Source organism: Podarcis liolepis (genome assembly GCF_965112155.1).
Source record: "Podarcis liolepis genome assembly, chromosome: 11".
Taxonomy (NCBI): Eukaryota; Metazoa; Chordata; class Lepidosauria; order Squamata; family Lacertidae; genus Podarcis; species Podarcis liolepis.
In genome coordinates, this window is record NC_139565.1 from 54626694 (window position 1) to 54648026 (window position 21333).

At 46.1% G+C, this 21333-nt stretch overlaps 1 protein-coding gene across 2 annotated transcripts; it reads right to left on the reverse strand.

Moving 5' to 3' along the window:
- Positions 1 to 3126: 3126 nt before the first annotated feature.
- On the reverse strand, positions 3127 to 19822 carry SKA1 (spindle and kinetochore associated complex subunit 1). 2 transcript variants are annotated; one of them, XM_083466271.1, is made up of 7 exons: positions 19684 to 19822; positions 17677 to 17772; positions 16129 to 16253; positions 11256 to 11347; positions 9747 to 9884; positions 4593 to 4762; positions 3127 to 3684 (listed from the first exon to the last, which is right to left on the reverse strand). In XM_083466271.1, the coding sequence occupies exons 1-7, from the start codon at positions 19721 to 19723 to the stop codon at positions 3536 to 3538; spliced, it is 810 nt and encodes a 269-aa protein (XP_083322397.1). In that variant the 5' UTR covers positions 19724 to 19822; the 3' UTR covers positions 3127 to 3535. The 2 variants fall into 2 exon arrangements, with proteins under 2 accessions (XP_083322397.1, XP_083322398.1); XM_083466272.1 differs by having other exon boundaries at positions 19587 to 19722.
- Between the last annotated feature and the right edge of the window lie 1511 nt (positions 19823 to 21333).

A 21333-nucleotide genomic window follows, 5' to 3' on the forward strand; every position in this document is an offset into this window, starting at 1 on the left:
TCAGCCCAGTATACCTGAAGGAGCGTCTCCACCCCCATCATCCAGCCCAGACACTGAGGTCCAGCGCCGAGGGCCTTCTGGCAGTTCCCTCACTGCAAGAAGTGAGGTTACAGGGAACCAAGCAGAGGGCCTTCTCGGTAGTGGTGCCCTCCCTATAGAGCAACCTCCCTTCAGATCTAAAAGTCAGATAGTGGTACCTTGGGTTACATACGCTTCAGGTTACAGATTCCACTAACCCAGAAATAGTGCTTCAGGTTAAGAACTTTGCTTCAGGATGAGAACAGAAATTGTGCTCCGGCGGCGCGGCAGCAGCAGGAGGCCCCATAGGCTAAAGTGGTGCTTCAGGTTAAGAACAGTTTCAGGTTAAGTACGGACCTCCGGAATGAATTAAGTACTTAACCTGAGGTACCACTGTAATTGTTTATTTCCTTGAGAAGACAAGTCAAACAGCCCTGTTTAGGGAAGTTTTTAATGTTTAATGCTGCATCATGTTTTTAATATTTGGTTGGGAGCTGCCCAGAGTGGCTGGGGAAACCCAGCCAGATGGGTGGGGAATAAATAGATAAATAAATTTTTATTATTATTCATTGTTCTGCCCACTTTTGCCCCTGGCCCAGCCCCTGGGAGGGATTCCCAAAGGGGAATACAGCCTTCTGGCTGGAAGAGGTTCTCCACTTTGCTCTACGTGGACTGGCACATGCGCCACCACGGAGCTACGGTCCTGGCTCAAATTCTGTGATGCCTTGCAAACAAAACCACTAGCCTGAAGAACAGACACCACAAAAGGTTTAAGAATAGAGAATTTTGATCAGCCTGAAAATAATACCTTTCATATAATTTAAACACTGGTTAATTCATCCAAACCATTATAATGGGCACATCCATTATAAAAACCACCTGCATTGCATAATAATAATAATAATAATAATAATAATAATAATAATAATAATAATATCTTTATTGTCATTGCCCCCTCTCGGGGACAACGAAATTACTTAAGCTTTTAAGCAAGGATTAGTGAAAAACAAAAGCCAAACTGGCCAAATCCTGATCAACCGAGTTTATTCCCTCAAAAACAAAATGCTAAGGATGCAATATTGTTAATCCACCTGACTTTCCAATGGGTTGCAGGACAAACCTTGGGCAGAGATATACTTAAGGAGGATAAGCTGGGGTTTAAATAGCTAAAGATAACATATATTCTCAAACACGTGTCTCGGAACTCTTGCAAACTTTTAATGACTTCAGATTTGGGCACAATCCAGAGTGCATTAAGCAGGTTGAGAACAGCACGGAAATCAATAGCAGTTAACCAGAGCGAAGCCACACCAATGCTAATGAGATTTAAGCAGTTGTCTTATGATCTCTACATGTAAGAAAAATACAGGCAAGGTGCTTTGTGTTTTTGCACCTTTGCAGTGTTACAAGTCCGACTGCCTGATGATAGCTCAGTCAGTAGAGCATGGGACTCTTAATCCCAGGGCTGTGGGTTCAAGCCCCACGTTGGGCAAAAGATTCCTGCATTGCAGGTGAGACTAGATGATCATCGTGGCCCCATCAAAGATGGACTTTGAGGGAAGATTTGGTGGAAATGAGAGGCAGTATCGTGGAGGTGTGAATAAAAAGTGGAACTTATGAATATAGGCCTACCCAGCTCCAGCGTTTGCTCATAGGACATTTCCATGCCTCTTACTGCCCTCTTTTGGTCTGGTTATGGTTTGCTATCTTTCCTGAATGGCAGCAACCAAAAAAGCAGAGACATCACCTTGCCAACAGAGGTCCATATAGTTAAAGCTATGGTTTTCCCAGTAGTGATGTATGGAAGTGAGAGCTGGACCATAAAGAAGGCTGATCGACGAAGAATTGATGCTTTTGAATTATGGTGCTGGAGGAGACTCTTGAGAGTCCCATGGACTGCAAGAAGATCAAACCTATCCATTCTGAAGGAAATGGATAGCCTGAGTACTCACTGGAAGGACAGATCCTAAAGCTGAGGCTCCAGTACTTTGGCCACCTCATAAGAGGACTCCCTGGAAAAGACCCTGATGTTGGGAAAGATGGAGGGCACAAGGAGAAGGGGATGGCAGGGGACGATATGGTTGGACAGTGTTCTTGAAGCTACCAACATGAGTTTGACCAAACTGCGGGAGGCAGTGGAAGACAGGAGTGCCTGGCATGCTCTGGTCCATGGGGTCACGAAGAGTCGGACACGACTAAACAACAACAACAAACCCAGGTGAGCTCCGTTCTGATGGGAATCCCCTGATAAACAGACCGCCCTACTGTTCACCCTGTCAGTATTTTCACTGCCACTATTGCAGAGGGTCACACAATCGGATGTTTTCATTTCTTAAGATTGTGTGCGTAAGCGGAAGTCAAGCTGATAAACTTCTGCTCTTTGTTCTCTGTCCAGCTAGGAAGCTAGAGAGGATGTGTGTGAGAAAGAGCTCACACAGAATGCCATGTTTTATTTGTTTCTCTTGCTGTAAATAATAAAGTACTTGATGCTACAATTCCTACACAACTGTTTTCGCTGACTCTCCTTATAGTGTGCGCATGTCTTTCGGATGTGTACCGATGCTTCAATACGGGACTCCGCCAGAGGGACCTCCCATCACACTCTACTCAAAAACATACACCCAGGCTTTGTGGTCAGCGGCGCACCTCCAACAATGGCTTGTTCACCTACACTTTGGGATGTAGTAATTGAGGAAGCATGGGAGGCGGGTGGCACTGTGGCCTAACCACTGAGCCTAAGGCTTGCTGATCAGAAGGTTGGCAGTTCGAATCCCCGCGACGGGGTGAGCTCCCGTTGCTCGGTCCCTGCTCCTGCCAACCTAACAGTTCAAAAGCACATCAAAGTGCAAGTAGATAAATAGGTACCACTGTGGCGGGAAGGTAAATGGCATTTCCATGCGCCGCTCTGGTTTGCCAGAAGCAGCTTAGTCATGCTGGCCACATGACCCAGAAGCTGTACGCCGGCTCACTCGGCCAATAAAGCGAGATGAGCGCCGCAACCCCAGAGTCGGCCACAACTGGACCTAATGGTCAGAGGTCCCTTTACCTTTTTAATTGAGGAAGCATCCCAAAGATGAAGAAAGTTAGCAAGGATTCCGACTCGCCCAGTGCTTTCAACTCTTTATTGGCATTTCAGCAATTCCAAATCTCAAGCTTTGAACAATGGTTTAGAGGCAGTTCTTGGTTCAACCCATTTGCCCTCTGCTTTGCTATAAAATGCAGATCAAGCTCAACAGATAGAAACCCCAAAGCCGGGTGAGTGAGAATCGCACTCGTGGGATGTATAGCTTCATACCTTTGCAGAAAAGATGAAAATTACAGATACTGTATTTTACGGATGCAAACAAAACCCACCTTCTCCAACAATAATGAATGAGGGTAGGAAGAAAGAGGAGTAAAGAAACAGCCTTGCCATGTAAAACTCTAAACGAAGGAAGGATTTTGTTTTGCGGCACAGTCCTGAGGAGTGGGGCAAGGGGAACCTCCCACCACAAGCCTCAAACACCCTGACACCTCCTCAGCAGATGGCGTAACGGACCAGGCGCGAGCCACGGATCTCTCGCAGCCTCTGGCAATGTCGCAAAATGGTCAGGATGCTGTGGAAACGCTTGTCTGCCTTGAGCTGTGTAAATTCTTCCACATCGGCCTCCACGATGAAGAACTGGCCTGCAGAGACACAATTCGTGTTTCATCCTGGTACAGAGTACTTTACCCTTCGTTTAATTCCAGTCCCACTTTTCCTTGGATTGGTTTTACTTTTTTTAAAAAAAAAAAGTACGGTTGTTCCCACCCAGAGATGGAGGGTGAGTAAGAAATCTTTTAAATATGTACAGTCGTGCTTTGGAAGTCAAACAGCTTAGTTCCCGAACATTGCAAACCCGGAAGTCACTGTTCTGGTTTGCGAACTATTTTTGGAAGCCGAACGTCCGATGGGGCTTCCGCAGCTTCCGATTGGCTGCAGGAGCTTCCTGCAGCCAATCGGAAGCCACACTTTGGTTTTCGACCATTTTGGAAATCGAACAGACTTCTGGAACGGATTCCGTCCGACTTCCAAGGTGCGACTGTATTTTATACCCCTTGCCAATCCAAATGAATCTCAGAGCAGTTTACAAAAATTAAAAAGGAAACTACCAGTGATAGATATTTGGCCCCCAATATGCAGGATGGGCCCACCCAGCTGTCAATCATCTGACATGACATCAGGTTGACTGACAGGTGGCAGCGGGACTGAACGCTCCACTCACTAGCTGATGAGCGAAGGGGGCAATCCTGGGTTTGCTTCACCAGCAGTTATCACAGGCAACTTGCTGGCAAAGCAGCAATTGGCAGGAATGAACACCATTCCATTGCTGATGTCACCGATCACTTGACCAACAGGCGGGTGTGGTTTAGGGAAGAAATGGTCTTACAGGCCAACATGGACCCCCAGTGAGCCAAGATTGGCCTGTCAGCCCACCCCTACACTGACTGGCAGCAGCTCTAGAGGGTTTCAGGCAAGAGTCCTTTTCCCAGACCTACCTGGAGGCCAGGGATTGAACCTATGGTTCAAACACGTACTCGGGAGTGAAAGCTACCTTTTGTATTCTTTGTTTCTTCTTCCTTGAATCTGAAGAAGAGGTTCCTCACAGCCCCGGACATTGTCTTAGGGGACTGGTGCATGATCTTGTACTTGCTAACCACGGCCTTGTTGATTTCCTGAAGGACTGCATTGACTTGGTTGTACGTCAGGCGGCCTCGCATGTACCTGTGGGGAAGGAAGGAAACAGGTTCCCCTTACCCGGCACGTCACAAAACAAGCAGAATTATGCCCAAACTTGCAGAGCCCCCACCTTTCTCAGGGCAAATTCGTAACGGGAGATCACACGTTCGTGTACAAAACCTGCATTATCAAAAAGGTGCAAGCACGCACACCTGCAGCAATGGTCAGGTGTGAAGGTGCAAGGCTACTTCACCTGGATCAGTGGCAAATGGAAGGTTGCGTCTCTGCCTGAAGCAGCATTTAGTAATATTTTAGCATGCTGAAGGGGGGGGGGACATTGCTTAAAACTCGATGGTCATTGTTAAACCCACCAAAAGATATGTGCACACAGCTCTGTATTAGCAGACAGCACACCTGCAGTAGAAAAGCTTTCACCCAAGAAGTATGCATGAGCTTAGATCTGCCCCACACCTGGGTACTTTCCCCCTCTTCTTCCAGGTACATCCCTCCCCAAGGCAGATGATCCTACAAGCGTTTCCAAGATTAAGTCTCTGTGTGTGATTCAGTTTCAGGAACGCTGGAAGCTGCCCAAGTGAGACGAATGGGTCCACCTAGCCTAGTTCTGTCTACACTGATTGACAGCAGCTCTCCAGGGTTTTGTGCAGGGGTCTCTCCCAGACCTACCTGGAGGTCCTGGAAGCCGAGCTCTCAGCACATTTTTAAAAATAGAGTCCCCAGGATTCTTTGAGGGAAGCCAATAGTGTTTGAAGGGACACGGGTGGCGCTGTGGGTTAAACCACAGAGCCTAGGACTTGCCGATCAGAAGGTTGGCAGTTTGAATCCTCGCGACGGGGTGAGCTCCCATTGCTCAGTTCCTGTTCCTGCCAACCTAGCAGTTCGAAAGCACATCAAAGTGCAAGTAGATAAATAGGTACCACTCTGGCAGGAAGGTAAACGGCATTTCCGTGCGCTGCTCTGGTTCGCCAGAAGCGGCTTATTCATGCTGGCCACATGACCCAGAAGTTGTACACTGACTCTCTTGGCCAGTAAAGCGAGATGAGCGCTGCAACCCCAGAGTCGGTCACGACTGGACCTAATGGTCAGGGGACCCTTTACCCTTTTAATAGTGTTTGAAGTGGTATGACACTGCTTCTAAAGGGATAGTGCAGACGGGGCCTTGATCTCTTGACTGGTCACTGGTCTAAGTGTGACTTGCCCCATGCTCAAGACCCCCGAAAACAGGTGTCCAAGTTGCATACACAGGTGCACGTGCGTCCATCTATAGGCAAAGGCACAGTAACACAGAAAGCAGCTTGCCCTAGGAACCAGAAAGTCCATTCCTGTCTCCCATAGAATCAAGTCACGTGCAAAGTATATTAAATCAGATTTCCATATTATTTTGCTCTCCCTTCCCCATGTTCTCCTTTCTCAGCTCTGGCATTTAATCAAAAGGAGACTGGCCGGCAGCTGCCTGGAGAAAACTCAAGATGGGGGAACCTCACATTTCAAGCATTGCTAAAGTAGAAGGACAGCAAGCTAATAGATGAGAAAAGCTCTACCCACCCACGCAGAGAGGGGAGAAAGGGCAAAAACTTGTGAGTTGATATATGAGAATGCGAGAGACCAAGACATGCCTACGGCAAGGAAGAGAAAGCACACATGCACTCAGGCTAAAAGAAGTGGGAGAAGATGAAAAATAGAGATTATTGAAAAAGCAGGTGCTAAAAACTTTAAGAGAGAGGTGATATATTCAGTGCAGTTTAGCAGAGTATATTCAGCTCTTGATTCCGGCTGGAAACATGGAGGTCTAACACATGATAAGGACAGTAAAAATGGATGTGTGTTAAATAGCTAATAAGGTCCAAGTTTTAACAGAGTCCTGTAAACACAATATTGCTCTCCAGGGAATTGTACACAGGACAAGAGAGCGAGATTTGCCTCATCATACCTGCTCGAAAGAGAAAGTCATACAACTAAAGAACAAACGCAGATTCTCTCTCTTGGAAGCACATTAGAAATATGAAGAGGGTGGGAAAATTTTGGGCGGCAGAAAGGGGATTCTTCCCAATTTAGGCCTTTGGGTAGGGAAAACAAATTGTTCTTCAAGACTAATCTTCCCCATCCCTTGCCTCAAAGAAACATACACAAATAGGACACCTTGGCTCAGTTTTTCACTTCTCCTCAAAACAGTGAATTGCCACTGAGGCTTCCGTGCAGCCCTGGGCTTAGAAGGCAGTCTGAACACGGGCCATAGAAATGTTACTCCATAGGGGTAAGCCAAGGTTAGATTACTGCAACACATTATACATGGGCTGCCTCTGAAGACGGTTTGGAAACTTCAGCTGGTGCAGAATTCAGCAGCCAGGTTGCTTACGGAGGCAAGATGGTTTGAGCATAAAACGCCAATCCTGGTCCAATTGCACTGGCTGCCAATTAGTTTCCGGGCCCAGTTCAAAGTGCTGGTTTTGACCTACAAAGCCTTAAGCGGCTCAGGACTGCAATACCTCAAGGACCGCCTCTCCCCATATAAACTGAGCTGGACCCTACTAGCATCAACCAAGGCCCTTCTTCGTGTGCCTTCTCCACGTGAGATCTGGGAGGTGGTGACACGGGAATGGGCCTTTTCTGCATTGCCTCCTTGCTTGTGAAATGCTCTCCCTAGGGAGGCTTGCCTGGTGCCTTCGTTACATATCTTTAGACAAAAACATTCCTATTCTCCCAGGTCTTTGGCTAATTAGACATCTATGGCCTTTTAAATAGGAGGGGTGGGTTTATTGTTTTCATTCGTTACTATGTGTGCATTCTTTTGTTTTTTATACACCGCCCTGTGATCCTTGGATAAAGGGCTGTATAGAAATTAAATAAATAAATTTTAAAAAACATTTTAAAAAATCTTCCAATGGAGGGGCTGTGCCAATCTTACGCTTTTACCCAGGTCATGCATCCACAGCAGTGAACAGTGGAAGAATGACCGCCGGTAAGAGTACAGAAAGAAGAAACTCCATGCGCACCTTCAGCAGCAAAACTGGAAGCCTTCACCTGCCCCAGCTGCAACAAAACATGTCTCTCCTATATTGGTCTCTACAGCCACAGCAGGCGCTGTAACTCTCCAGGTTGACTTCCCAAAGGCACACTCTTCCATTATCTCCCGAGACAGCCAGATGAGAACATACCATCAATAAGGACAATATAGATAGACACACACACACACACACACACACACACAAACCGTCCCTAATTTTTCAGATTGTAATTATATTTAATTGGTTTTAATACTGTCTTTTTTATATTGTTGTAAGCTGCCCTGGCAGCACATGGTAAAGCTTGGGTAAGGAATCCAATAACACATAAGTCTGCAGATCCACTTCTCATACCCATAAATGGTGAGAGGATGTCAACAGTGGTGGGCTCAAGCGGCCTTTCAACCCCCCCCTCATGTGTTCTTTGAATGTGCAGTGATGGGGGGCTACCTGAACCCCACCCCCCAAAGACAGACAGAAATGGAGGGAAGGGAATGCCAGGGAGCCTGGAATGTGCCACGGCAAATTGCAACGGCAATCATGGGAGACATGAAGGCATCTAACGCTCCACTGTCCTTGACTTGGCTGCACCAGAAGAAACGAGGATGATTCCTGCTAAATGAAAAGAGAAGAGGGCAATGGGGTTGGGGGGGGAGGCAGAAGGAGCAGCACTTTCTGAAACGGGAGCCGTGATTAATTCTGTCTCATTAATTGCCTCGTCCTGATGAGTCAGACGCCGCCGTGCAATTTGTTCATTACACAGAGGACCCCGGAGCTCGACTGCATTAACTTTTCATTCAGCTCGGTATTACGCCACAGAAGATGCGGAATAAATTAGGACCGCTTTTGTGAGAAGCATCTGCTCAGGTTACAAAACCAAGAGCCACCAGACAGAAAGACAAAGACAAAAAGGAGTTCAGCTGCCGATTACGTTGCATATAGTCATAAAATTGTAGAGTTGGAATGGGGACCCAGTCTAAACCCCCTGCAAAGCAGGAATATGCAGCTGTGCCATACAGGGATCAAACCTGTGACACTGGTGAAATCAGCACCATACATATATGCAACAAATTTGTGATTTTCCGAATTTTTTTAAATTATTTTTTTTACAGACACTTGTAATCCACTTATGGATCACTGCTCCCTTTGTCCTGAGGAGGCAAGGGTAGTTAAGATTTTCTCCCTTGTAGTGCTAAAGGAAGACGTTGGAAGAGTGACGCTCCGTGCTTTACCCAGATCCCATGGAAAAGCAACATCTGTGGGCACAGATTTTCTGTCTCTTGGGAGATGGAAAGATCCAAGGGGCGGGGACGACCAGCAGATGGGGTGCTCCTTCAGAAACCCAAATGTGCCCACAGGCCTGAAAAGGTTGGCAACCGCTACTCTCTGGCAGGTAAAAAAGGTAAAGGGATCCCTGACCGTTAGGTCCAGTCGTGGCCGACTCTGGGGTTGCGGTGCTCATCTTGCTTTACTGGCCGAGGGAACCAGCGTACAGCTTCCGGGTCATGTGGCCAGCATGACTAAGCCGCTTCTGGTGAACCAGAGCAGTGCACAGAAATGCCGTTTACCTTCCCGCTGGAGCGGTACCTACCTACCTAAAGGTTGGCAGGAGCAGGGACCAGCAATGAAAAGGAGTTTGGATTTGATATCCCGCCTTTCACTCCCTTTAAGGAGTCTCCAAGCGGCTAACATTCTCCTTTCCCTTCCTCCCCCACAACAAACACCCTGTGAGGTGAGTGGGGCTGAGAGACTTCAAAGAAGCGTGACTGGCCCAAGGTCACCCAGCAGCTGCATGTGGAGGAGCGGAGACGCGAACCTGGTTCCCCAGATTATGAGACTACCGCTCTTAACCACTACACCACACTGAGCTCACCCCATCACGGTGATTCAAACCGCCGACCTGTGGTTTAGACCACAGCGCCACCCACGTCCCTTTTTCTCTGACAGGCAAATGCAGGTAAAACCTGGCTACTCTTTTCTCCGGTTAAGGGTGGGGACTGCTTACTTACGCAGGAATGCTTTCAAACTCCTCTTCCGTTAACAAGGCTGCTTGTTTGATACATCTGGGCTCTTTCGCTGGCTTCTTCCCACCGGCAGCCTCAGCATCTTTGCACTGTGCTTCATCCTTCACCGTGATGCCCTGGGTGCTACAGAGGAAGTGGGAGGCAGAGCCGACAACGGAAAGCTTATCACGCAGGAAGCTACAAGCACCCTTGACAAGTTCCCTCTCTTTGCCACTTCAGATAAGTTATAGTTCATCTACCCTGACGGAGGCGGCAGATACAACAAAATGCGCTGCTTCCTTTCCTCCTGCCAATTTTTCATGGCAGAGCTGTTCAAGGCGTGATTTTTTTGAGAGAGAGATGGGGAGGGGGAAATACAGAATAAAGTGCCAGTGGCCTAAGAAAACACTAAAATGAACAACAGAAAGCTGAACAGGGATAGCACCCATCTGATTCTGATGCCACAACAAAATAATGTTTTTTGGCTGCCAAACCGAGTCCAGAGGGTACGTAGCGGCACTTGGCAGAGCGCTGGGAAAACCCCCCCTTAACCATGGTTAGCTCAGCAAGATTTGATGCTTAACCGTGCTTTAGATCAAGGTGCCTTGCAGATGTGGCTAGCTGGGTGGCATCCATCTGTCTCAAAAGACAATGGTGTGCACCTCCGCGGGTGAAGTCAAGCCCACAGAATCGCAGCGTCTGCTGTGGCTGCAGAGAGCAGTGTGTCTGGAGGTCCTGGGCTGCTCAGATGGCAAGACCAGCCTCACTGGTGTGGTCCAAAGGAAAGCAGAGCAATGCGTTTGGCACCAGATTGGCTGCAGGAGTTGGCTGCGCATCTTTGAGTCCATGCCCTAACATAATAAACCCTACCCTCGGGTGTTCATCTCGAGAATTTCTATTTTGAAGCCAAAGAATTGCACAAATTGTATGAATGAAGAAAAGTCATGTTCTCATGCCTAGGTCTAAGATACACTCTAGGATGGTTTGGGTATATTAAAATTTGCAAAAGTAAGAGGCAATTCATCTTGCAACCCTTTTTACTACTAATACATGAAGTCACATTAAAAACCAGTTCAACCAATAGGAACATCCTTTTGATATCATACTTTATTTCTGAACACATCAATAGCTTTTCAGATGGGTTATAATCTCTTCAGTTTTACAAAATTTCCAATAAACTGTATTTTACCCCAGAACTTATTCGGTATGTAACAAAAACAGAGAGGCTGCTTTTCAACAAAGCTCTTCTGCCCCCATCTACCTTCTCTAACTAAATTTGTGATTTTAATCATATATGTATGTCACATCCCAAATCCTTAACTAGTCTCTGAGTGATGGAGGATTTTTCCTTTCCTGTTTCTAATTGCTTTGGAGGCTGCTGTCAAGTATCTCATAAAATGTCTGCTTCAACCATTAATTCTGAGCATCGCTGGAAGAGCACACGGCTGAATCCCAAAGTATTGATGGCCTCTGCTTAAAGAACTGCAAAACCTGCCTTGGTGGCAGGAAACCTACCTGCTTGGGATTCCTCTGGGCAGGTGAATAGGCATGTTTTCCTCAAGATGCTGAGCTTCATTGTAGTACCTCTCAATCGTTTCCTGGAGCTCCTGGAGTTTGATGGATGTCAAGAGGAACAGGTTTGTTTGTTTTTTGCTTTTATGAAAAGGGAACCCTGACCCCTCATGAGCCTCAATTACAGTCATACCTCGGGTTACAGATGCTTCAGGTTGCGTTTTTTTGGGTTGCGGACCGCCGAAATCTGGAAGTACCGGAACGGGTTACTTCCAGGTTTCGGCAGTCGCACATGCACAGAAGCACTAAATCGTGCTTTGCGGATAAGCGCCAAATCGTAACCCGTGCGTGCACAGATGCAGGCTGCGAACGTGCATGCTGCATGGATCACGTTCACAACCCGAGATCAATCAATCAGAACTTTATTAGCAAAGCCAACAGGCCACAGCTATACAAGAATTAAAAATAGAATAAAATAAACATAAAGAGGGGATAAAAACAAACAAAAGGAGGTCCGTCAGATGAACACGTCTGTCACTCAGATGGTGGCCCTCAATTTCACAGCTCTCTCGATGTACCTTGCGACCTTCTCTGTAGTCTGACTGTCCGTATCAGATAAGAGAAAGAACAGTATAATGTCTTGTGGACGGCCGGGGTTGGAGAGAATGAGTGGAGTAATAATCTCATTCCTTAGGTCTTTATAAAGGGGGCAGGATAGGAGGACGTGGGACACTGTTTCCGTGTTACCATCTCTGCATGGGCAGAGTCGTTTTTCAAATGGAGTCTTTTGGTAACGACCTTCGAGTACGGCAGAGGGAAGAACATCCCATCTAGCCAATGTAAAGGCGCGTCTGTATTTTGGGATGGTTAATTTAGACAAATATGAAGCTGGGAAGTCAAAGTGGGCAGGGGGAAAGTAAGTATACCATGGACACATTTTCTTTAGAATAGTCAGGTTGTTTTGCCGTTCAATGTCTTTCAGGCGCTGGCCTATTAGGCTCTTTGCTTTACTAAGGCCCATTGATAGTAGGGATTGCGAATGCAGACCGCATGTAAGGAGTTTTTGATGCACAGTTTCGCAACCCGAGAGACCACTGTACTAGGGTTCTCATTATTTTTAATGATTTAAATATTTTTGCATGTTATTAAAACTTATTTGTAAAATATCAGGCTGGTGACGCAGCTTTAATGAATATGGTAATACAGGTCATTGCTTTTGAATTATGGTGCTGGAGGAGACTCTTGAGAGTCCCATGGACTGCAAGAAGAACAAACCTATCCATTCTTAAGGAAATCAGCCCTGAGTGTTCACTGGAAGGACAGGTCCTGAAGCTGAGGCTCCAATACTTTGGCCACCTCATGAGAAAAAAAGACTCCCTGGAAAAGACCCTGATGTTGGGAAAGATGGAGGGCACAAGGAGAAGGGGACGACAGAGGACGAGATGGTTGGACAGTGTTCTCGGAGCTACCAGCATGAGTTTGACCAAACTGCGGGAGGCAGTGGAAGACAGGAGTGCCTGGCGCGCTCTGGTCCATGGGGTCACGAAGAGTCGGACACGACTAAATGACTAAACAACAACAACAATACAGGTCATTAAACAAAGAGGGGAAATGTAATCCCTGTGAGGCTGGGTTCAACAAACAAAAGCTGGACCCCACATTGAACAACTTTGCATCTTTCAAGCAACCTCCCCCCTCCAAGGGAACATCTCAACGTGGCAACAGATTTCGCAAACATCTATCTTTTCGGTTACCACTGCATCAACACTGAGCAGCAAATAATCCTGTCAGGATCTGTCATCCTGGAAAAATATCTAAACACAGTCTCATGAGAAATCCCCTTTTTCGGATCCTTATACAGCAGGCGATAGGTTTCGCTGTCCCCTGAGGTAGTCTGCTTTCATATGCACCGCCTCAGATTTGAGAGAACACCAAGAATCTTCTGCGATTATCAGTATTCCAACGGCACAGTTCGGAAACGCGATCTTGTGGAGGGCTAAGGCCACGTTTAGTGAAATATCCTTGCGACTCGTGCTTTAAATTAATTTAACCACGCCGCAAGTGAAAGACTCTGAATGATTCCCATATGCCTTTTGAGTGGCTCTGGAGTGGATTCTCTCTCTGATTAGCTCTTTTTGCATCCTCAAATTCAAAAGCAAGCTTTCTAAAGAAAGCTCGTACAAGGGAAGATAAATCCTCATATCATTTCAGCCTGCTGTGCTTGCATGTATCAACCCACGCATAGGGTTGATGTACCCAGCGCTAAAAGAGGAAAGCTTTACCTGGAGGTGGGAAACTGTTTTCAGCCTGGGGGGCCACATTCCTATCAGGGCAACCTCCCGAGGGCCATGTGCCAGCAGTGGGCGGGGCCAGAGGAAAATGTGGGCGGAGCCACACAGGCAAATTTTACCTTTTAAGCCTAGTTTCTACGTGCTCCTCTATCCGCCACCCAGGCAAGCAAGAATTACAGCCAGGGAAAAGGACCTGGGGTACAAATCAGAGCCTGTGAGGGGGAGTTTCAAGGGATGTGGAGGGCCATATCTGGCCCTCACATCACAGTGCTCAGTGCACCATTAGGTAGGCCTAATTTGATAAAAAGATCCTAAATTACCTCAATAATATTTAATGTTCAAAGCACCACGCTTCAGAGTCATAAAGCTTTCTGGGCACATCCTTTGGCACAGGAACGTTTTAAAGACTACAGATGCAGACCTAGAAACGGCTTTGTTGGCTGCACGCATTAACAGAGAACACTATCTGCTTTTAAAAACAAAAAAATTAAACTACCCACTTACTAAAAAATAAATAAAATTGGAAAGCCATCCATGGGCCACTTGGTCGTTTAAATCTCCTGTGAACTACAGCTCGTTTTTCCAGTGCCTGTTTCCAGTTAGCTGGGGCAGCCTCCCCCTCCCCAGTATAATTTTTAAACAAATGTGAAGAAAGCGTGTTTATCTTAGACAAAGAGAAAACACAACTGACAGCACACAACAGCATCTCTTTGCAGGGCAAGTGCCTATCAGGTCATTTAAGTTGATTGTATCTGATGGGCTATGAAGGAAATCAAAAATGGATGCTAGAATTTTAAGTAACGTTTTAAATTGCTGTAAGCCGCCCTGGGATTTCAAGGTGAAGGGCAGGTTATAAAATAAAAATATAATAATAAATGAACAGGCACCAGCATTTTACGAACAATCCCCTGCCTCCCTGGTAGAATAAGATGCTAATCAGTTCAGTGGGTGGAGTGGAAGAATGCCTTGCTTCAGTTGCACCAAGCGGCTTGCATTGAAACTGCTGCTAAAATGAAGGAGAAAACCCTCATTTTTGGGCAGCAGTTTCGGTGCAAACCACTTGGCACTATGGGAGCAGCAAAGGCCTGTGTGCGGTGGTTCCCAAGCACCCACAACAAACCAGCTTTTAGATGAAGAAGAGTTTGGATTTGATATCCCGCTTTATCACTACCCTAAGGAGTCTCAAAGCGGCTAACAATCTCCTTTCCCTTCCTCCCCCACAACAAACACTCTGTGAGGTGAGTGGGGCTGAGAGACTTCAGAGAAGTGTGACTGGCCCAAGGTCACCCAGCAGCTGCATGTGGAGGAGCGGGGAATCGAACCCGGTTCACCAGATTACGAGACTACCGCTCTTAACCACTACACCACACTGGCTCTGCTTGGGAAGCTTTGTGCAACAGAGTTTGACAGGTGGGTTGGCCCAGCCACCTGCCAAGGTTTGCCTGTAGAGGTGCGGCCAGAAAAAGATATGGGCCCCTAGGCCAAAATGGTCACCCCATCCCTGGTCTGCAGTGACCGGCAGCAGCTCTCCAAGATTACAGGCAGGGAACATATCCTAGGCCCACCTAGAGACACCAGGATTTGAATCTGGGACAGATGCTCTGCCATGAGCCATGTCCCTGAGGCTACTGGGCCTTTTGCTCTCCACAGGTGTCCAGGGCCTTCAAAGAGCCAGCTCCTCAGCCCTGTTCACCGAGTCCTTGCTCTTCCTCACACATCACCTTACATACTCCCCTCCCAAAGCTCAACAGGTTTCCCCACCGTGTTGGATATAATTCAGACTGAAACTCCCATGTGTGGAAAAAAGGTTATTTATGTATGCCACTACCGTGGCCCGTGTTTCGTTAGCCCCAAAATGGAAAACGAGCAAGGTTCCCATCTAAAGAAGAATGGCAACTTAAGTCGGCGGAATATGCGCAGCTTGCAGATCTAACATACAGAATAAGAGAACAAGAAGAATATACATTTAGAGAAGATTGGAAAATGTTTATTGAATATATGGGGGGAATTGTGTACACTTGAAAACGTTGGCAGCGTTAAGATAAATTCAACAGTGATGGATGTAATAATGAAAAACTGAATGATTTAGTTTATGTAAAGTATGCAGGGATTTAAGATATGCAAAATGAACCATGGAAAAAGAAGAAGGGAAGTCTTTGATATTTTATGGATGTTTAAATGAGTATTTTAAATTGTAAAACAGAAATATTGTGTGTGTGTGTGTGTGTGTGTGTGTGTGTGTGTATATATATATATATGACAAGTTTTCCCACCTTGTTTATGTAAACTAATTTACACAAGCATGGAAACATCTCAAATAAGCACCAGCGGATCCTCATTTACAACGCTGGAGAGATACCCCCATTTAAAAAGTCCCCTTCAAGCAGTTGTTGAAAGAGAACAACAACTACCAGGCTTTTAGAAGACATCTGAAGGCAGCCCTGTTTCGGGAAGCTTTTAATGTTTGATGTATTATAGTATTTTAATATTCTTTTGAAAGCCACCCAGAGTGGCTGGGGAAGCCCAGCCAGATGGGCGGGGTATAAATAATAAATTATTATTATTATTATTATTATTATTATTACCTTGAGTTGACTCTGCTGGTTCTCCTGATGGTTGACTTCTGTCTCCAGTTTATTGAGGATGTTGTTTAAAAGCGATACCTCATGAATTATCTTGCTAAGCACCGTCTTCAAAGATGGTTCCTGGTCTGACAAATAAGGAAGGCAAGTCACTGACATGGAAAGAGAGGAAGTTCCCACAGGAAAATTCATTGTAGGTTAAATACATACTTCTCTTTCCACTAGTCACCACCAGAAACACCCTTCGTTCCTGCTCTGTCATCTCCTAAAATTACACACCACGACAACTACCCTTCTCTCAGGAGGTTGTGGACTCCCCTTCCTTGGAGGTTTTTAAGCAGAGGTTGGAAGGTCATCTGTCATGGATACTTTAGCTGAGATTTCTGCCTTGCAGGGGGGTTAGACCGGATGACCCCCCCTCCAACTCTACAATGCTATGATTCCCAAGAGTACCCCAACCTCACTTCAGCCTCTGGCAAATACATCTATAAGTTGCTTCTTCTTATCAGTTTAATCCGCTTATATACAGCATTTTCCTTACAAACATTGTGCTCGAAGTGGTTCACAAAAAAGAAATAGCGTAAACACGACACCGGTTAAACAACCACAACAAAATAAAAAAAATCCCTACAGCATAAAGCTAACAATTAAGTAATTAACAACTTATTCAAAGTTTAGCAAATATTTAAGTGGGCATATGGCCTACCAATAGGAGGTCAGTTCAGAATAGCCATAAACACCTAAGGAGAGCCCTTCTGAATCAGGTCAGAGGCCTCATCTGTTCCAGTGGCCAACCAGATGTCTTGCGGATGTCTGCACAGAGCCTTCAAATTCCAAAGCTGCCCCAAATCCTAGTAGAAACCCTGTTTATATATATCCTTTCTGCTGAAAGCATCAAACTGGTATGCAACCTTATGGCTACAACAAACATCCTACAAAATGAAGTGGAGGACAGCCTTGCTGTGGAGGAGATGGCACCCAGCAACACAGTTCTTTTTTCCTCCTTCTTAAAAAAAAAAGACGACGACAACCCCCAAAAGCCACAAATTGCCTGGCTAAATGTGCACTCCAGCAGCACAGGAGAGGGGCAGGCACAGCAGCGATCAAGGGCACAACCTCTATTGTTAAAGGCTTTGAGACACAGCTGCATGTTTTTCTTCCTTTTGTATCTTGCTAAGAAAGGGCATAGGACACAGAAAACATGCTTGTAAAACCAAACAGTTGGATCGGTGAGAACTCCTGCAGAGAGTAATAGGAAACAACCACAGACGAAAAACTGACTTTGGAAAACGTTCTCAAAATTATGCAGGCATGAAACATCCCTGCTCACTTCGTAGCCATGTAATTGGCAAACCACATTCCATGTGTTTATACAAAAAACAACAATTGTTCCAACCTAGAGGATGCCAGGCTTGAAAGGGACTTGGTCCAGCTCAGGAGGGTTAGTATGTCTCTCACGTGCATCTCAAATTTTCATACATTTTTTGCTGAATCCATCTCACAAACTCAGCCCGTCAACCCCTATGCCCAGGAAACATTAAACCACCTTACCTATTTTTCTCAGCTGAAGTGACTTTTTGATATTTGAAATCTTTGTGTTCATGTGAGAACACAAGTCGTTAAAATCTGAAGTCAAATTATATTTTTCTGAAACAAAAAAAAAAGAGTAATAGTTAATTCTAAAGGCCTCAACAGATAGCAGTTTTTATTCGGGGGGGGGGGGGCAGGACAATTCTCCCCCTACCTTTCTTGTAAGGTACACAACATTAAAGCAAATCAGCATGTTATCAGAAACAACTTGACTGCATTCCCTAAATTAAAGCATTATAATACAGTGGTACCTTGGATTACAGACGCTTCAGGTTACAGACTCCGCTAACACAGAAATAGTACCTCAGGTTAAGAACTTTGCTTCAGGATGAGAACAGAAATCGTGCGGCGGCGGCAGGAGGCCCCATTAGCTAAAGTGGTACCTCAGGTTAAGAACAGTTTCATGTTAAGAACAGACCTCCAGAACGAATTAAGTTCTTAACCCGAAGTACCACTGTACCATTATTTGGGCTCAGTGGTTAGGGCACTATGCCTTGCATGCAAAAGGTTCCCAAACTGAACCTCTGGCATCCCTTGGCAAGAACTGGGAAAGGCTCCCTGACTGAAAACCCAAAGGGGGCTGCCAACCAGTGTGGGCTATATGAGCTAGATGGATTGACTTGGCATAAGGTAACTTATTCTGATCACGTTCTTGGTGAAGTTATTCAGCCTTCCCAGGTCTTCTTGGCTAGCAGGGGTGGCGGGAGAGACCTGCTGCTCTCCTCTTTTTTAATAGTGTTACTAGTACTGTCTATTACAGGACTAAGCAGATGATGATCCCTTTTCATACCCTTTTCGGTGCCTGCCAAGAACATTCCTGTTCAGACAGGCCTAACCCAGGTACTTAGAAAAGTTGAGCGATTTAGCTCCTGCATGCTGTGAATTTGTCTTGATTTTGTTTTTTTGCAATCGATTTTGAGGGGTGGGTTGTTGTTGTTCCCAAACAAGCGCTGGGTAATTTTTTATCCCACCTTGAATCAAAGCTATGCTTCCAGGTGCCATAAGAAAGCTGCAGAGATAGCGCAGGATAGTGCGCACCCTGGAAATGATCTCTTTCAGCTTCTGCCTTCTGGAAGAAGGTACAGGGTTATAAAGGCTAGGACCAGCCACCTGAGAAACAGTTTCTATCCAAATGTGATTTTGGTTTTAAACGCAGTGTAAGGTAGTCCTTATGTGAGCATACTGTATTTAATTATGGGGTATAAGAGTTTTTAGGGGGCTAACCAGCCTGGGATAGCTGGCTTGTTGGTTTTTGAATGCCTGATGTAGATTTTTTCAATTTCGTTGTTCTGTATGGGACAATGACAATAAAGATTATCGTATTGTACATCACCTTGCCAACAAAAGTCCGTATAGTAATAGCTATGGTTTTCCCAGTCGTGATGTATGGAAGTGAGAGCTGGACCATAAAGAAGCTGATCGCCTAGGAATCGATGCTTTTGAATTATGGTGCTGGAGGAGACTCTTGAGAGTCCCATGGACTGCAAGAAGATCAAACCTCTCCATTCTTAAGGAAATCAGCCCTGAGTGCTCACTGGAAGGACAGATTGTGAAGCTGAGGCTCCAATACTTTGGCTACCTCATGAGAAGAGAAGACTCCCTGGAAAAGACCCTGATGTTGGGAAAGATGGAGGGCACAAGGAGAAGGGGATGACAGAGGACGAGATGGTTGGACAGTGTTCTTGAAGCCACTAACATGAGTTTGACCAAACTGTGGGAGGCAGTGGAAGACAGGAGGGCCTGGCGTGCTCTGGCCCATGGGGTCACGAAGAGTCGGAAACGACTAAACAACAACAATCCAAAATAAAGTAAAGCATGTGTTCTTTTGCAACAGGCCTCCGGGAAGGACCCATGTATTCTCCCCGCCCTACCTGAAGGTGCTGGGGCTCGAACCTAAGACTATACGCACGCAAAGCAGCCCTACCACTGAGCTCCGGCCCCTTTGCCCGCATTAAGCCGCTGCCTCACCGTCACTGAGCTCCAGGGGTGCCTCCTCCTTGCCCTCCATATCCAGGCCCCCAGCAAAGACGAGGACCCTCCTTCTCGCAGTGCCGCTAGAGGCTCTCTGGATTCAAACGACCCGCGCAATCAGCTGGACCCGCCACGCCTATCGCGAGAACAAGTAAAATCTCGCGGGCAGGTGGCGCTGGCGAATCAGAGGGGGGAACCCTTTTTCCGCCATAGAGCTTAAGGAAACAAGTAAGGCTAGAGCGACACATTAAGGAAGCTTACGGTAGAGCGACGCATTGCATAGAGATAAGAAGTGTAGAGTCGCACACGGTTCTGGTTGGCATGTGTATTTTTCTTTTTTAATTTAAACAGCAATCCAGCTTCACAGGTGCTCTGCCACATAAAGCCACATAACAGGAAAACGGTTATTCTTTAAATCGGCTTCCACCAGGGCGTTTTATGCCCGCCTTTAGTCATTTGCATGCTTTGTTGGAGAACTCGGCCGTTTAGTGGAATTCCCTTGCCTCTTGCGACCCAGCGGCGTCTGCTAAAAGCAAGCCTTAGAAAGTCGAGGCGATTTTAATCCATTTTAGTATTTTAATTTTTTAAAGTAGGAATACTTGGTTGCGCAACGTTGCTTTTCTATTAGTTTTGCTTTTCATTTGCGTTGGAATTATCTTATAAATAGGAGCCCGTTGCAGAGCCTCAGGAACTAAGGTTCAGCAAACTGGAGCTCGGAAAATAAGCGATATCCGCGTGAATGGCGTTTTCATTTGTACAGGTTTGCTATTATTTCTATCGCATCAAGAATCTCGAACGTGTCACTGACGTCTCCAGCCCGGTTTCTGCCGCTGCTTCGACCTTTCATGCCTCTGCGCCTATTTATTTGTTCTTAGGGCTGGGTTTGGAGGTGCGGGAGAGGGTTTCACATTGCGACTGTTGAAAAGACCTGAATTAATTCCCTATTATTATAGCAGCAATAGAGACTATATATATAATGAGTCAAAGCCATCAGGAAGTCCCATCTCAAATAACCTTTGCTGTTCATCTACATGGTAAATCTATGGGTTACAGAGTGAGGTCCCTCTATCCATTGGCTACTCTAACCTTAAAATCCTGGCAACCATAGATTTAATGACGGAATACAATAGAGATACAAGTTATAGAGATAAGACCCATCTCGCATCTTTTTCTGCTGTAAGAATCGCAAGACAGTACTTGTTGACACTTCCAGGTATATTGACATTCCAGGGATGTCAAGTGCTGACACCGGTCCTAAAAGATCTTCATTGGCTCCCAGTACATTTCCGAGCACAATTCAATGTGTTGGTGCTGACCTTGAAAGCCCTAAGCAGCCTCTGTCCAGTATTCCTGAAGGAGCATCTCCACCCCATCTTTCAGCCTGGACACTGAGGTCCAGCTCCGAGAGCCTTCTGGTGGTTCCCTCCTAGCGAGAAGTGAGGTTGCAGGGAACCAGGCAGAGGGCCTTCTCGGTAGTGGCACCGGCCCTGTGGAACGCCCTCCCATCAGATGTCAAGGCAATAAACAACTACAGTGGTACATCAGGTTAAGAACTTAATTTGTTCTGGAGGTCCGTTCTTAACCTGAAACTGTTCTTAACCTGAGGTACCACTTTAGCTCCTGCTGCCGCTGTGCCACCGCCGCACG

Bases quoted from the DNA above. Each gene is read 5' to 3' on its own strand.
- SKA1 (XM_083466271.1), bottom strand. From the start codon at position 19,723: ATGGAGGGCAAGGAGGAGGCACCCCTGGAGCTCAGTGACG. The intron at 16,254-17,676 runs GTAAGGTGGTTT...CTTATTTGTCAG, and splicing joins ACTTCAGCTGAGAAAAATAG to ACCAGGAACCATCTTTGAAG. The intron at 3,685-4,592 runs GTAGCTTTCACT...GTGTCTCTGCAG, and splicing joins AGAAACAAAGAATACAAAAG to GCCAGTTCTTCATCGTGGAG.